Source organism: Python bivittatus, unplaced genomic scaffold (genome assembly GCF_059951505.1).
Source record: "Python bivittatus isolate LINGU-HERP-01145 unplaced genomic scaffold, Pbiv_v1 ctg000690_np1212, whole genome shotgun sequence".
NCBI classification, from domain to species: Eukaryota; Metazoa; Chordata; class Lepidosauria; order Squamata; family Pythonidae; genus Python; species Python bivittatus.
The window spans coordinates 6553113-6571220 of record NW_028277096.1 but is presented as its reverse complement, the minus strand read 5'-3'; the positions used below and the strand labels follow the sequence as shown (position 1 = coordinate 6571220).

The 18108-nt window shown below is 39.3% G+C and overlaps 1 protein-coding gene across 1 annotated transcript; it reads right to left on the bottom strand.

The window, feature by feature from the left end:
- Positions 1-830: 830 nt before the first annotated feature.
- FKBP6 (FKBP prolyl isomerase family member 6 (inactive)) lies at positions 831-17975 on the bottom strand. The gene is made up of 9 exons (XM_088152323.1): positions 17874-17975; positions 16576-16690; positions 13075-13164; positions 12605-12807; positions 8254-8373; positions 7315-7509; positions 5545-5654; positions 4225-4316; positions 831-1257 (listed from the first exon to the last, which is right to left on the bottom strand). The coding sequence occupies exons 1-9, from the start codon at positions 17973-17975 to the stop codon at positions 1229-1231; spliced, it is 1056 nt and encodes a 351-aa protein (XP_088008449.1). The 3' UTR covers positions 831-1228.
- Positions 17976-18108: the final 133 nt, after the last annotated feature.

The window sequence follows — 18108 nt, the reverse complement described above, 5'->3', positions numbered from 1 at the left end:
TTCTTCCTTCAACCTTCTATCAATCCCCTCTAAATTCTTTAGATTTCAGCCTTTAATGTCCCACATCAACTTAATAATTCTGACACAGTCCAGCATTTTGCATTTTTTAAATTGAAAGCAGTTCTTCAAAATAAGCTAATCCATTAAATAATCAAATTCACTTAAATGGTATATTTACAGATACAAATTCACACAATACATTCAGTGTTTTGTAGAACCAGCATGTCTGGAGGGACAGGGAGAGAATAGTGAATACATTTGAGAATATATATTAAAGCAAAGATAAATTATAACTGTAAAAGCAAATTAGGAAGGTATTTGCTGCCACCTGCTGCCACCAATTTTCACAGCCTTCTTGGTACTACAATAATATGCCTACAATTCTGCTTCTTTTAAGGCAGAGCTCTATACCATCAGTGCCCATCCACAGTTCTTTTTAAACACATTTTAAAAATGACTGCATTTTTGCCAGTGCAACCCAATGGAATACTAGTACTGTAGCAACAGCATTAATGTAAGAGATCATGACAGTCACCAAGCTTGAATATCTAGAAGAATCTGCGGTTCTATAATATTAAGTTTTATTTATGTATTAAATTTCTAGGCTGCCCCACTCCAGGCAGCTTCACAAAAACAAGAAATAAACAGTATCCCCACCCCCACTGCATAAAACAGCAACTTTTAATGATCACCTGTTGACACATGCCCTAGACAGGAACCCCTAAATTGTTTTCCTAAGGCAAAAATAGAGAGTCTTTGCATTTCTGTGCTGTGCATCAAAAGATTTAGGGTAAAAAATAGACACCAAACATGCTGACATTTTTCTCAAGACATTTATTTTTCTAAATCATGAATATTGCTCTTTAAGAACATTCTCAAACAATCATAAAACATAATGGTTTCAAACTTACATCCTCCTAAGAAACCCTAATCCTAGAGAGGGCAGGAAATGAACAGGAAAAACAAGTTTCTCTCGAAGTAATCAGTTATCAATATGTTTAAATGGAGACAGAGTTTTCTTCACAACAAGGAATCTTCTTTTCAACAGAAGCTTCCAAATGTCACTAATAAATGTAAGCCTCAGCAAATACAGTGCTTCTTTGTATATAAAACTATACAATTCACACCATTCTGAATACTTCAAATGAAGTATAGCCCTTCCATATATACTTCCAAAAAAAGATGCCCATCATAGGGATCATGAAATGGTTTTCCTTCTGTTTTAAGTTCAGTTCCTTTCTTCTGCACAGCCAGATTCTGAAATCACCAATAATACAATGACTTAATCACTGTGTATTTTTGCCATCAAATTATAGAAACAATATTTTATGATTATAGAACAATTTTGTAAATTAGTGCATTACCATGAGACCGTGTCCTTAAATCAGTGCATTGAAGATCTAATTATATGTAATACTTCTATTCTGAAGGAAAGGCAAGGAACTGGATGAGGGGAGACAACCAAACAATGAACAGTATGGTTACCCTTCTCTCTTCTTTCCCTTCTGCATAATCTAGAAGCAGGGAAAGGGTGCAAGATCAGAACAGTCAAGAAGCGAGTATGCAAGTTACATGGAAGGTTACTCCTACCTCTGCTCTCTTACTGATCCCCCAGCCCACAACTGCCTTTGTCATTTTCTTCAGTCTTGCTAGTACCGCACAGATAAAATTGGTCACTAAAGGAAATCACTCCCCTTCCTCCCAGATGTGTAATGGTGGCAAATAGAGCCAACAAGCCAACCTTTCCACTCCATCCACTAAAATCACAAAGGAATATGCAGACATGTTCACTGCAGTCATCTTCTGCAACTCCCAGGGAGGTTGAGCAAACAAATCACTATTCTTTTTCTTCCTCCTGCATCTCCCCCTACTTGTAATCTCACCCATTAATGCACAATGGATGCAGGATACATAGGTCAGCAGAATATTTTAGAGGGAGAGGTAAGATGAGTATCAATGTTCAGGGCCCCAATCCTTGCTGCAAAAAGAAACGCATCAAGGCAGAATGTGAAGATTGCAATTACTTCTGCAAGCATAGTTTCAACTTCTGTTGTTTGCTCACTCTCTAAGCAACACAGCAAGAAAAACACTTCCCTGAGCAGACCTAAAGATAGAACTCAGGTAACAACTGAGATGAAGTGATAGCTGTGCCTTTTATGGCCAATCCCATATTTCATCATAAGAAAAAGAGGAGAGCAAGCAGACAGCAATGACTGTCCATACTCCACCTCTATAGGCACAACTGTCAGTCCAGATTTCTCTCCCATGGTACCCAGGAGAGTGAGCAGGAATGCAATTAGCACTCTTAGCTTTGCACACTTTCCTGCATTCATTCAGGTGGCAAACATCAGGGGTAACATAATGGGGAGGATGGAAGGTTCAGAAGACTTTTTGGCTGGCCTCTCCTTTCCCCTGCACTTTAATAGGATAATCATGTACACTCAGTCAGAAGACATACCTTTCACAGCCAAAGTTACAAACACAAAATATAACTCATATCACCTGGTAAGTACCATAAATGGGGCTTGGATATGGATATGAACACATTCCTTTGCTTGCGTTTAATCTTCACATTTGCAATTCTCAACCTTCATGCTCCATTTTCAATTCTTACTTATTAGGCAAATGTGTCCCTTAAATTCCATGAGAGGGAAGAGTGGGCAGGAAAGTAGGCTAGGTTTCCTCCTACAGAGTAAGTGGTCTTCATTCCAAGTTCCCAAAATAAACTGTTTTTTAAACTTAAAGGACTACAGGGTTGCAACCTTCCTTCAAATACTGTTTTGCCCTTGAGACCCAGTTCTTCAATTTACCCTTAGTCTGTTAGTACCCTTAGTACTAAAACAGGATGTTGCTACCAGGATATCTCACCAAAACCTATATTTTGCTTTCAAACTCAATGTTAGGAATAACTAACCTAAGTACATTAGCAACCATATTTCCTACTCAGAGCTAACAGGCACAATTAAGCTCTCTCCTAATTGTGTAAATTTATGTCAACATAAATTTAAGAATCAAATCAAATCCCACCATTTTACAATCACAAATATTGGAATAAAGATGTTTAACGCTTGATTGATTGAAGATGTAACCGTATGTGAGAATGATCTTGGGAGACAGGAGGAAGAGCCGCAGCCTAGACAACGGTCTGATAAACGAAATTTAAATCCAAAGGAGGAGAGGTGGTGAAAGCATCTCAGAAAGGACCCTCCCTAGTTTTTGAGAGAGTAAAAGTGAGGGACAGGAGGGGTACTTTTAGACTTGCAGATTGATGTTAGCCTTGAAGCACAACCAGTACTAGCTCTATCTTTATTGTAAGGTTTCATTAACAATCCTAAATTAGACTTGGAAGTAAAAAAAAAAAATACTGAAAGCAGCCAATGAAAAAACATGTCTGTATTATTGCCAAGATAATTACATGAATGTATCCACAAAATCACCAAGAGTCAAGCTCAACCCAAAACACCCATTATTTTTACTTTGACATCAAACCTCTAATTAAAAAAGATTTAGCACTACCTTGCCTTCTCCCTGGAACTACTTCCACTAGCAAATTCCAGGTAGAGAATTTAGATGTTAGAACTATTCCTTAAACTGTCATGAACAATTAAAAAACAATAACCAACAATTTCAAACTAAGGTCAATGACTGACCAGTATGCCTAACCTAGTCTACAGGCTTAGTAGTCAGGTATAGCAAACCTGGGCTACCTCTGTTCCAAGAAATCCACTAGATGAGTCTATACTGGGATTTGGCTATAGTAAACTATGGAAATGGCCATGACTAATATTACTACCCAGTAAGAATGGGCAGTTGCCAATTATCCAAGATATTTGAAGAAAGTATACAAAATGAAAACACTATTACCCACTTATGCAGGGTGATTAACATTTCAGCCATTTAAACAAAATGGGGTAGGGGTGGGTTACGGCTTTGATAGCAGAGCAACATTTAAGTCTAATAGCTGAGTAACTGTGGAATGAATGAATGGCATGCTCTTGTCAAGGAGCAACGCACTGTCTGATCTTTGCATTCCCATTGGAAGATGCTTTGGATTTCTGGGGCAGCACAGTACAACTTCATCTTTTCTGCTCAAATTCCTGAGCGATTGTCAGGCATAAATAGGTGTAGTGTGTGCGTGCGTGCGTAAGAGAAAGTTGATCTTCAAAATGCAATCCAGAATCACATAAGAGCCAACACCTCCAGCTCCCCAAGCAATCCTATTACCTTCCAAGTCTGCTCTTGATGAATGAGAATTAAGTGGGGCAAACATCTTACAGCACATCTCCTTCTCTTTCACCATGTAATCTCTGTAACAGCTGCAAGTTAGAGCAAATTGTTTCAGCACATGAATGCCACCAGTTTGTTTTAAAAAAGCACACATTTTGAAACAGAGTCTGAGCACGCAACTGTTTCCTCTGGAATTAGAGAACTGCGTGAGCATGGCTGATAACACCAAGAACTGCATCTTGCCAGCTTTTGCTCTTAGTTTAAGGCTCATTAAAGAAAAGTCAGACTTTCTTTAGTGCAATATTCATCAGGAGCCACAACAGAGGTCTAACAGCTGAATATATTGACATCATTTAATGAAATTTACTACCTGCTATAAGTAATAAAGATAATATAAATGATCATATCAGTTAAAACTAATTTTAAAAATTTAACAGCTGAATATGATGCACATCATTTAAATTTTCATGTTAATATATTTTCAGTGACCAATAAAATGATCAATTGACAAACTATCCTTTAAGCATGAAATTCCAGAAATTTGTAAAGCAGAAGCAAAATATTTGCTAAGAGTCAGTTGTGGAAAAGCCAACCAGAACCATGCCTGTTCTCCTGTGAATAGGTTTGCAAGAACCTTTAGCTTTAAGAATCTTGGGAATATATTATTTCTTTATGAATACTGTTTTTATCATATTTTAATTGGTTTTTATTCTTATTTTTACCATAAACTGCCCAGAGTCACACTCTGAGATGGGTGGTGACTAATTTTGAAATATAAACAAACTCCCCTCCTAGCCTTCTGCTGAAAGGCTAGAAAAATAGTCAGCATTAACGTATCCTGTCTGACATAAGGGGAAAAGGCATTTTAGTCTGCCTAAATACATTTTTCCAGCTGTATGTTATCCAGAAAACACAAGTGAACCTGGGCTTAGCAAAGAACAGAGAGGGAATCATGAAGGCCTACTGAACTTCTGTAACAAACCACCAAGGAGCTTTGTGAGGGGTGGGGAACCTTTCCCATATCCTAAAAGCAGTGCTTCCAAGCTCTGGACAACTGAAACACATTTTATACTGGCATTTTATCAATGTTTCAGTGGTTCACCATCTCAAGAGATTTAGCCCATTTTGTAGCAGACTAATGCTATTTCTGCCCATTTGGTATGCTCGCTTAGTCTGATACAGTTTAAACATTAGAAGAATAATGAGGCTTGAACAGCTGCAAGGAATAAATTTGGACCATTACCACGAATCTAAATGGTAAGTGCATGAATATCCAATTCAGCTAATTCATTACAAAATTAGCAGGTGCTCCATCACCTGGCCAGCTTTTTCAATTCATTGTTAATATCTTGGTTGAAGGGCTGCTGTTTCTGAGCTTTGACCAGAAAATCTCGGGCTCTCTCGTACTCTGCCAGGTAGAGGCATGCCTGGAAATTAAGAATACAGAATACAGATAGCTGCAATTGCAGTTTGGTCACTTCTCTTGAAGAGTAAAAAAGGTAAAGGATATCTTTTTTTTTAGCTAGGTTCACACAAGCTGGAGTAATTTGCAGTTCTGCCTTATTGGTTGTAAGCAAGAAGTCTTGCACACAATGACAGTGTTCATACAATGTGCTAAATCAGAAAGCCCATCATTTTAGGGCTATTATGCACATCAGGTTTTGAGAACATGTCACAGACACATAAAGAACAACAGCTATGCAGTGGAGAGAGAGGAAACTTATTATCACAAAATAGCTAAAGTACATAGCTAGACATAATACACTAATCTGTCAAAAGTCAAGTTGGTAAGATTATTTCCTCCCACCCCCTCTAGCCTAGGAAACTCCTGGTCAACCATTGCTTATCTATGTTAAATTGGGTACATTTACAAGCAAAGCACTGCAGTCACTCAATATTTTTATTTTTTAAGAATATCTATGCAACATGTGGAATCCGAGGGCATTCTCAGAAATAAACATGATTCTGGTGACTTGATACTTTCTCATGTAGAATGCTAGCTCCTACTTAATGTTGTTTAAAATTATTATTTTTAAATAAGTAGAATGAGGAAGAGGGACTATTAGTATTTAGGAAAATATTTGCAGACATATTGGCATCCATGGTCTTGGGTTTAATATTGTGCAGATCTACCCACTGTGATTTATAAACCATGGCTCATGGTTTAGCTTGTTGTGCATTCCCACCAATAAAGCCAGTTTGGTCTAGTAGTGAAGGCATCAGGCTAGAAAGCAGGAGACTGTGAGTTCTAGTCCTGCTTTAGGAATGAAAGCCCAATGGGTGACTTTGGGCCAGTCACTCTTTCTCAGCCCAACTCACCTCACAGGGTTGTTGTTGTGGGGAAAACAGGAGGAGGAAGGAGTACTAGATATGTTCACTGCCTTGAGTTATTTATAAAAATAATAAAGGCAGGATAAAAAATCTAAAAAAAAAAATTGTGATTTAAGAAAAAAATTGTTTTAATAAATTGTGGATTAGTACAATGACATGTAATTTAGATTGTTGCCTGACCACTTTAGTTTGGCTTCCTCTGTCAGCAGATGTAACTAGATTAGAAATAGATAGGAAAGCAAAAATATTAACATAATTTCCAAACGATTCCTGTACAAGAGAAGCAAAGCAGAAATAATGAGACATCATGTCAGCAGTCTATAAAGAGTAAAGCAGATTCTTCATAATTACTGTTATAAATTATTTAAATCTCACCTTTTCAGTATATTAATGGCACTCATAGACATGGCTTAAGAATCTAAGGGTGAATAAACCTGGGAAACTTTTCACACCCTTTTTTCACTTTTAGAGCTGAAACAAGGATTGTCGTGCCATTTTCAGCGGAGCTTACAGTCACTTTACAGTATAAAACACCAAGAAATTACTGTAAGAAAATGACGGAAGCAGCTGAAACATTTTAACACACACTAAGTAATAAATTATTAGGCTTAGCTCATGGTTTCCATTACTCAAACTAGCTCTGGCAATTTCTTAGCGGGAAGCAAAGCTAGTCTTTGACACTAAAGGGAAAAAAAAAACCTCCCTCAGGCTTCTGCCAGATATCATGAAATGAAGGGAAAACCCCCCTCTCCTTACCTGACCACATCTGAAGAGGGCTTTAGCATTCTTCTTATCTAACTCTAAGGCTTTTTCACCATAGGTAAGGGCTCGACCTGGACGTTCCAACTTCAAGCAAACAAATGACAAGTTCAGGAAGACCAGAAGCTTGGCAGCATCAACTTTGCCTTTTTCAGCTTCCTTGGCACATACACGATTGAGTACTGAAGAAGCCTGGTGAGTAGAAATAAGACATTTAATTATAAGCTTATACAAAGTAATGGCAGCTCAGCAAAAAGATTTGTGAGAGAGAATTGCTGGAAATAGCAATAGACAGATGCACTGACTGTCGTATGTGTTGGTTGCTGACTTGGGAGACAATTCAAATAAACATTTATGTATTTATTAGAATTTTATCCTGCCTTCTATTCAGGAGCTCAACGGGGTCCCATTATTTTTTCTCACAACCAACCTCAGGTAGGTTGGGCTGAGAAAGAATGAATGGCTTAGTCACCCAGTGAGCTTCTACACTAGGACTTGAGCCTGGGTCTCTGGAACCCCCTTAACCCTATACCACACAGGCACTTTTAAACGATCACATCTTCATTTCTTCTATGTAGCTGTCCCCCAATCTTATTAACTTGGGAAAAACACTTTAGAACATTCACAAATGATCAAATCAAAACCAACCACTCTAGATTCTGGTCAATGTCACCATCATTTAATGAAGCTCTAACCAATCAGTATATGGGTTTTTCACATAGCTTTGTACTTCTAAAAGACTATGACAGAACCATAGTAATTGCAAGATAACACATAAAGTCTGAGAACTTATTTTTTATAATAATTTCCAGAAAACAGCAGTTTCTAGAGCTCATTCTGTTTTCGAAAATGCTGGCAAACCATAAATTTAGGTGTGAGTAGGAACCCAGGATTGTTGTGCTGGATTCACTCCCCTAGTCCCTGAATTTTACTTACTCGCTTGTACCTGTCCCTGGCATCCATGAAGTGCTTCTGACGGAAGAGGTAATTGCCTAACTCACGTTCTGTTTCTGCTACCTTTAATATTTTCTGCAGTGGAAATCCATCCTGTTGTTCCTAAGCAGAGAAGCAACAGTCTAGTCAGAGAGATTAGTCCCAATGGTTATCAGATAAGTTTAAGGTAGAACTGTTACACTGGAAACCTACACTAATTAAATCTTGAAAGCCCTAAACAGCTTTGAGGGACTGTCTCCCCTACTACAAACCTGCCCAGTTGTTTAGAGGCCCTTTTGAATATCCCCCATTACCAGAAGCTCAGTGATATTCTGGACATAGGAGAGGGTCTTGTCCAGGCTATGGTATGCTCTCTACCAAGCAAGGTATGTTTGGCCCACACTCTTCCAGCATTTAGGAAAGTGACAAAAGTAGGCATGAAAGCCAGCTGGGTGACTTTGGGCCAGTCACTCTCTCTTAGCCCAACTCACCTCACAGGGTTGTTGTTGTGGGGAAAATAGGACAAGGAAGGAGTATTAGGTATGTTCGCCACCTTGAGCTATTTATAAAAATAAGAAAGGCAGGATAAAAAAAATCTCCTTTGCTCTCTTTTGCTAAGGTATCACTGCTAACTGATTTTACTGATTTGGCTTGCATTAATTTTGCTGCCTTTTTTCCTATTTTATTTTATTGTTCTATGCTTATATAAGGCATAGTATAAATTTAATCATGATTGACATCTGTCATGAGGCTGGAAAGTGCAACTATTTTAAGAGAAGAAAAAGAACACGAGAAGCTACAGCATAGTACAATAAGGGGAACATAGAAAATGTGTAAGTAAGATTATAGGTGCAAACAGGATATCAAAAGGCAGCTTAATTAGTAACATTCACCTTAGAACAAATGTAATGAGGAAACATTGGAATCACATGGGAATTTGGTTTTATTTTTCTAATGCCCCAGAAGTTAGGAAGTCTTGTCCTTACAGAAGTCAGAAAAATCATATCTTACTTCTTTCTGGGGTTTCAGAGTTACACCACAACTAGATACCAGGTAGTCCTTGCTTAATAACCCTAATTGGGACTGGTAACTCCACTAAGTGAAGTGGTCGCTAAGTGGGAAATCACGTGACTGCAACTGTGCTTTCCAGCTTGAAAGAGACAAGACTACTCAGTTTCACACCTTTGGCTTTTGTTTGCTCCCCTGCCCTTTGGAATGCTCAAGTGCCTGCTTACTGTCTTGTACACATCGAAAGCAATGAGACCACCACCACAGCCCTGGACTGGGAGCTGCAGGTACGCTACACAAACAGCTTATTTTTTTGAAATCTCTTTCAAGTGATTTCTGTAGGCAATCTCTCCTTCGCCTGACCCTTTCCCGCTGCTGGCACAATCGCATTGCTCATGATGTGCAGATGAGCAAACAGGTTACTCTCCTGAAATCTTTCTCTCCAATCTCTGTTCTGCGAGCGGGGGGAGCAAACCACAGGTCAGGCACAGGACAATGCGTACTGACTATAATGGCAATCACGAGACTGAGGGACGTTGTGAAGGTTGTAAATGGTTGTAAATGGGCGATAAAATTATTTTTTCAATGCTGTCATAACTTTGAATGGTCGCTGAATGGTCAGTAAGCAAGGACTACCTGTATTGGAAGCTGCATGGCTTGGTTCTACATGGGTGTACCTGCCCTATGGAATATTATTTCCCCTGAAACCCATAAGGCACAAACCCTACAAGAATTGATTGTTTCAGTAGGCTCTGGAATAGAGTGGGCTGTGATCTTGTTCCCTGAAATGTATCTTTTATGATGTTGTAATTGGCTTTGTTATTTTCCCTGATGGGAGTGCTTGGTAATACTTTTATAAGTTATTGTTATTTTAATTTTTTTACAATTTGTAAATCACTAAAGAGGGGGACGCGGTGGCGCAGTGGCTTAATGACGCTGAAAGTTGCCGGCCAGAAATGGCTGACGCTTCGGCGGTTCGAGTCCAGCCTTTGCGTTAGCAGGGTGAGCTCCTGTTTCCTCCCCAGTTCCTGTCAACCCAACAGGTCGAAAACTCACGTGAGTAGATAAATGGGGACTCTCACTCCGGTGGGAGGAAAAATGCTGGGGGCGCTTGCACGGGAGTTGGGAGCAGTTGCCAGTAAGCGCGAAAAACCGTGCATGCCCGAAAAGGGCACGAAGCAACGGAAACCCCACCTCCTGCGCTCGCCAGCTGGGCTCTGCTCTAGGAAGGAGGCTCTGGCAAACCACTTCCGAAAAACAATTGCCTTGAAAACTGCAAGGACTCGTCCAAGCAGTCACTGCAGAGTCGGTAACGACTGAGCGCAGATTAATAAAAAAAAAAAAAAAAATCACTAAAGAGTTGTGACTGTGAATGGGGCAGCCTGTAAGTTTGATTAAATATATATTTTACAGCCCAACAAAACTGAGAGATTCCTCTGCTTTAGCTTGCAGATATAGATCTACCTTGTGAATTGTCCCATATTATCTATCCTCACTACTAGCAGCTATCTAAGATGGAAATTCTTTATCAGTCCAATTCTTTTAATTAGAGATCCCAGTGACTGAGCTAACATCAAAGCTGCATGGAACAGTTTGATCTATAGTGCACCTTCAGAAGACCTCAAGTGCCTACAAAGCTATGGTAGGAAGTTGAAAGAATTTGGGGCACAAGTGATGTTTTCTTCAATCTGCCCCACTGATGATCAGAGGACAAGAAAATCTGGAAGTAAACAACTGGATAAAAAAACCTGAGTTATCAAGAAATTTTTGGATTCTTAGACTGTGGCCTATGTCATTAATATATAGCACTCCTAGACAGGGATGGGTTGCAACTCACAAGGGCAAAGGAAAAAAATGCAAAGAGGGCTTTAAAATCTAGCCATACAATTCTAGCTATACATTAATTCCTTGCTTTAATGCAGATGGATAAGGAGACAGAAGAGCAAATGTTGCTTCACATTTATATTGTTTTCAAAACCCAGAAGTTGTATACCACCATTAACTTATACCAGTATAATACCAGGAAGGAGCGAGTAAGTAAATGAAGACATTTCCATAATTTCAACCTGATCTCAACTGTGTCACCAACCTCTTGCTCCTTTAATCTCCAATTTTGCATACTGGTAGTCCTTGGGTTACAATGGCAGTTGGGACTGGGATTTTTGTTGCTAAGCGATGCGATCGTAAAGCATGATCCCGGCAGTCCCAGTTGCTGTCATTAAGTGAGTACCGTGTAGGTTGTTAAGCGAGAACTTCATGTGACCTTGACATGGGAAGAGGTACTGAAACTGCATTCCAGGCAAGCAGGCCGGTGGGCAAGAGTTATGAAGTGTGGGTGGGTGCTACAGAGTACAGGAGCTACAGAGTATGAGATCCTCATGTCGCCTGGGGGCTCCTTGGGAGAAAAAGCAGGAGTAGGAGCAACTTGTGGGAGCAATTTGCCACCTCCTGGTGGCTTCCCCTTCTCCCCACTGACTTTGCTTATAGGAAGCTGGCAAATTATGATCACGTGACCATGGGATGCTGCAGCCATGGTAATTGCTAGCTGGTTGCCAAGCACCTGGATCACGATCGCGTGACTGCAGGGACGCTGTGACAGCCACAACTTCAAGGACCAGTTGCAAGTCCCCCTTGTTCAGTGCCATTGTAACTTTGAACAGTCGCTGAACAAGTGGTTGTATCCCAAGGACCACCTGTAAATGCCCATTTTTGGCAATTCCATAAAGCGCAGAGAAAACTTGACCGCTCAACAGCAGCAGCAAAGCTAACAAGCATCTAGGCTGATCTGTGATTTTTTATTTCCCATTAAGCTAGTCCCCTCCTCCATATAGCTAAATGGAAAAGAAAAATGCAAGATTTGACACTACGTATGAAAGACTGATCAGCATTTTTGTATCTTGGCTAGAAATAGGGGATAATTTTGTTTGGCACATTTTTCTTAGTGTTGTCAAAATCCACATTTTTCTTCATAAACTATATGGGAAGAACTTAAGATCAAACAAGAAAACACTTAGTATGCACGAAAACAAAACTGCCAAGATTCACCCATTCTTAGATTGAATGTAAAGCCAACACATTTGATTTTTACCACAGGTCAGATGCAGGAGAAGCTGCCTTATCTTTAATTATTTTGGCCCTTCAAATGGCTGCCCTCTAAATCTAATGCTTTCACCTTTTCTATAGTCATGGCAGAGAGCAAGCTCCAACCTCAATAACTCCTTGTTAAAAATCACTGTTTCATAAGCAACACTGCTATATAAACTTACAGTTCAAAAACTCTTTAACTTATTTCAGGAGATGTAATTGGTACTAATTCAGACTATTAGATATAAATTCAACAACTCACAGGAGGCAGGTCAAAGAACTTGTCTGATTCTGCTGAGTCCAGAAAGTCCAAAAGCTCAACTTCAAACAAGACTGTGGAATTGGGAGGAATCAAAGGAGGGCAACCCAAAGTTCCAAAAGCATAATTTGGTTTGAAGAGAAATCTTGCCAACTCTCCTTTTCTCATTGTCAGTAATCCAACTTCCATGCCCCACAGAGTAATATCTAGGAAAGTTTCCATATTGCATTACTAATTTTGAACTGATTGCAGAAGACAGGAAAATCATGCAGAAAACACAGAGATGGCAAAAGAGCACATAGCCAATTAGTTTGTTCAGGGGTGATAGAAAATAATTCAAGAAGTGACAATGGAGAACATATTGACGATAAAAGGTTACAGTGCATTAGACCAGATGTCTATGCAAGTGTTTACTGATTAGATTAGAACACAAAATATGTTTATACCCACCAAACCATGTATCTTTCACTTACCGTCACCAAGTTTCATGAGTTTGGGGTTCTTCCTAAAGCAATTTGTGTCAAATGGTCTGTCCATATGTTCTAAATATCCTGAAAATTTCACTGAAAGATCAGAATCAGAGGAGACAAAATAAATTTCACTGAGAAAGAATCAACACATTCATTTCATCGGCATAAATAACTTTGCTGAATTTCCTTAGGAATAGTTTTGTTGTGTTTTCTTTGAAGTTTGTTGATGCTTGACATTGTATCAAGTTCATTGATCAAGGAACACACTATCCATTACTTTTCCCTTTTGGAATAAATGGTGTTATGCAAAGTGCAGAAGTGGAATAAGAAACACCAAGATAGAGAAATTAAAGGCATAAGGTAAAAAAGAAAAGGAAAAAATTGCTAAATCCATTCATTCATTGTGCCTCTCTATACTTTTATATTCTTGCAAACCATCTTGTTTCTATCACATCCATACACACTTCATATACTGTTGCAAACCACCTCAATCTACCTGTTACTCCATTTTGTATTTCATTCACATTCATTCAGCACCCATTTATTCTTAACCCCACCTCTGCAGGTTTTACTACACATACTACACATTTCTTAAATATTCCATTCCCATGTGTGAGAAGGCAGGGAGAAGTGAGGGCCTCAAACGAACCATGTTTGCTAGGGGAGAGCGCTGTGCACCATGGGGCAGCCTTGGGGGGACGGCAGGAGGGAGGATGGGCAGAAGGCACACTCGCACCAGAGTGGAGAGGGGCGGCAGGAGGGAGGAAAGACTGCAGGCAAGAGGCACGTTCGCTCCAGAGTGAAGAGAAACGGCAGGGGGCGGCTGTCGGGTCAAGTGGGGATTGGAATGTGTATTGCGCTGATTGGATTCGGAAAGTGGAATGTCTGCGGTTTTGCGGTTAATTAGCGGCGCTCCGGGGCAGTAAAAAAGGTGAGATTGTGAGCCAAGCCCTCGCAGGAGGGGGAGGACAGATAGGGGGTATAAAAACCTGTCAGACCTTGCTTCGGGGTTCCTCCATTGCTGCGAGAGGGACCCACCTTTGCAAACGTGCCCAATAAAAACTTCTGTCTACTGGATAACCGAACCCGTGTCTGTCGTTTTCTGACACATGTTTTATGCTTCTTCAGATGTTTCTTATTTCTATATATGCAAGTAGGCAGATACGGTGCCACTTTTACTTTCTTCAACACATTAATTCCTCACAATAGACCGTACACTAGTCAGTACCTTCTTATAAGCATTTGCATATATTAAAAATTCTCCATCCATTTTTCTTCCTTTATTAAACATTCTACCAAGGCACACACGTTCATATATTTATTACAGTTTTTGGGTCATAATTCATTCAACTTTCCTGGTCAAACATAATTACAGTAATTACATAATTACTTCAATCCATTAATGTTCATATCCGCACTCTTCACTGCATCATGCAATCTAGCATCTGCTGTAAATCATTCTTGGTCTTAGCTGATACCACACCATTATCACAAGCATTCCTTATATATTTATCTATAAATTCATTATAGATAAATAATGAAATAAGACAACTAAGAGCATACCATACATCCTTGCCTTACTTCCTACTCAATGCGAAATCATTTACTAAGCATTCCTTTATTGTTACTGTACGGTTTACTTGCATCATATATTATTATCATGTTCAGCAAACAACTTTCAACTCCATATTCAAGCAAAACAGTCCAAAATGAAGTGTATTAACTTTATCATACACTCACATTAATTCAATAAACTTTCCTTCCCACATTTCTCAATGACCTGCTGAGCAATTGAAAATCTGGACTGCATGCTGTAAGGTCACACCTCACTTCTCAACTTTTGCTTATTGTCACCTCTCATACCATTTCAGTCAGAATGCTGCCAAATACCTTCTCAAGCACACTTAACAAATTAATCGCTCTGCACTGTTCTCTACAGCATTTATTACTTCCTTTTCATGTAACTTCATACACTTCTGTGATACTCCTTTGTCAAATATTGTTTAGAAACCAAAAGTTAATCTAATAGTCCTTTGTCAAATATTGTTTAGAAACCAAAAGTTAATCTAATCTTCAGGTTTTCTTTTTTAAAAGCTTAAGGTTACCAATACCAGTTATTTATTTATAAAATTTATTTATAGAATACTTTTTTTTGTTGCTGCCCAGAGTCATCTGGAATCAGGCAGCACCTTTATCCAATAAATTAAATTAAATTTTGAGGGAAATAATTCTCAGCCTTACAGAATGAAGCTATTAAAGATGGAAATTCCTTCTACTTATACCAACTCATAGTAAAGAGAGCTGTGCTGCTTTTCAGATCTGAAGACAAAAAGATACTCTGGAGCTTATATGGTACATATCTGTAATTCCTGAAATCAAGTGAGTTGTAGTGGGCAGCTGTGCAATTCCAAAAAAAGATGCAGCTACTACATGAAGTTGTAACGAATAGACAGGCAAGGCCCACCCCACATTTTCTGACAGCCAGCTACATTTGAGTTTCAATACTCTCAAGCTGAGGCATGGCTTAGGATCACATAGGCAAGGAGAATACTCATAAACCTCTTTCTGTTGGATTTTTGTCTTTTTAAAAGGAGGCAGGAGCTGAGCATTATGGCTAGGTAAAAGAGAGAAGTACATCATTTTCCTGAGCCTCTGATTAAAGGCTGGAATCTATAAGCTGGAAAAGTTCAGGGAAGCAAGTACAAGATTGCTTTAGGATAAGTAAACTGGGTAAAGAGTCTTGCCAGAAAATGTTAATATCTAAGTCTTTATTTCTTTTCTGTGTTATTTAAGCATTATTGTCTTTGGTACTTATTACTCCACACTAGCTCAGTAACTGTTGTTTTATGCAACTTGGAACCCCTTTACAGCAGAGTTGCTTCTAGAGCCAGACCAGCATCATTTTGCAATTTGCCCAAAGCCTTATATTTTTCCTTTATATTTTTTCTATGGGAGATCCTTTTAAGTTGCCATCTGTGATTTTAACAGTTCTCTATTTCTATCTCCTTTGCCACTGAGTGGTTTGCAAGTGATTACTTAAGGTTAAAAAGGGATTTTTACATTTTTTTTCTTTTCTGAAGTAAATTTTGATTTTAGTTATCTCTTGCAAGTTAGACTATTTCCCAAAGGGAAGAGGGAAAAGGGGCTGATTCCTATAGCCACTTACCTCAATGCTAAAGGGGCAAAAGGTGGTTCAATATGATTTCTTTCTAATTTTTTCCTTTTAATTTACCAAAAAAAGCAACAATGTTGCAGGAGTCCCCTCTCTCTCACACACACACACACACTGTGGAGTTAGGGGGAGGATGCCATGAGGTGCTCCTTGAAAGACAGGTGGTGGTAGCAGTAACTTTCAAACTACAACACCAAGGCAATGGCAGAGTCAAGGTGTATAGAATCATCCTTCTCCAGCTCCTAATTAAATAAGGAGAAAATAGACACAACCCAATACCAATATTCAATAGACCCTAATAAGCCACAAACAAATCAATGCAATTAATTTACCTAATACTGATGCATCAGGAGGAACTGTCTCACCAGAGCCATTTCGGATTATTTCTTTCAACACTCCTCTGTCACCAGTAATATCCTGCATACGTTGACCCAACCGCTGGTAAGACTTGGAACAATGAACATAAGAATATGCTGAGCATAATCTCTCTTTTACAAAATCAAAATCCATCCTCAAAGAGCTTTACATGACTGTTAGCCCTTTATCAGATACACTTTCCATTAAAGTGATCTTAATAAAATACACAGATCTTAATACACAGGCTGTTTTGAAGACACAAAAAATACACAGAATCAAATCACTGCAGATACTGATGCAGTCTAGTGTATTTCTTACTACATGAACCCTATCTTCTTGAATCAAGTTTGACGTTTATAACCCTTTTGATTGAGAAAACAGACTGCATTCATACTTTCAGTTAAATTCTTATTAATCGAATCTTTAATTTGTGGTAATTCATCTTATTCATTTACTGAGCTAAACATATAAAATTTTAATTCTGTCATTGCTGTATTGTATATGTTGCATTTGGCTTAAATAGTAAATTACAATAAAACTACTTATTTAAAATTATCAAGAAGTATGACCAAAAAGTTGATTACAAGAGTTTATGTATACTTTTTTGTATAGAACACATTCACCTGAATTTATTTTCTAAAACACCCTGGTCCCTTTAGGTGAGGGAAGGAGAAACATTGGTTGGCCTTAATGTCATTCGTTTGGTTTTTGCTTAACAGACAAAGAGTCCAGTAACTGTGGTTTGTAAACTTTAGTTATGGATCACAATATGAAAACTGTAGCCAGCTCTAGCTTGTTGAACAAACTACGCTTGTGTTCTACACAGTTTAAGAGACCAACTTTACGCCCATAGATAAGTGGTGGGAGGTAACACAGCAGACAAAATAATTTAGAGCAGACAAAGAAGGGCCAGCAAAGCATCAAAAGGTCTGTCTTCAATCCTAGGATTGCCCAAAAATGATCTGGCTTGAACTAAATCTACCAGATTTGGGCTGCAAAAAAATAACTCTTCGAGGCCACCTAGTGATTGTCCGGATTTTTTTTGCATATAAGTATGGAAGCCTGACATGAAGCGGCACCGAGAGCTATTAGGTTCTATTTTCAAAACTACTTTAGCCCCCACCCCCGATAAGGCAGAACCGATCGGCATAAGCCTTCGGGTGCCATTCCACCCTTCCTTCGCGACTTCATCGGAACGGGTGAGCTGGGAGGGTGGCGCGAGCAGTGCAGGAACGGGCCGGAGGACATCAAGAAACCTTTTCTTTCGGCTCACCCCGACATCTCCTGCCCCGCTGCCTTCTCCTGCTCGCAGACTGATCCCGTTAGACCGCCGTGAGTCCAGATAGCACCAGACCCCCTCGCCGCCTCGCCTCATCTTCGTGGCTTTCCGCAGCAGCAGTTGGAGCAATGGTCTCCGTGGCGTCCGCACCCTTCCCGCCCAAACCGCCCGAACCAATCGGACCACGTCCCTCCGAATCCTTGCAGCCCTCGACCAATCGGATGCAGGG

Coding starts and splice junctions, on each gene's coding strand:
- FKBP6 (XM_088152323.1), bottom strand. CDS start 17,975: ATGAGGCGAGGCGGCGAGGGGGTCTGGTGCTATCTGGACTCACGGCGG. Junction 12,808..13,074: donor ACTCATGAAACTTGGTGACG/GTAAGTGAAAGA, acceptor AAACTTTCCTAG/ATATTACTCTGTGGGGCATG. Junction 7,510..8,253: donor CCAGGGACAGGTACAAGCGA/GTAAGTAAAATT, acceptor TCTACTCACCAG/GCTTCTTCAGTACTCAATCG.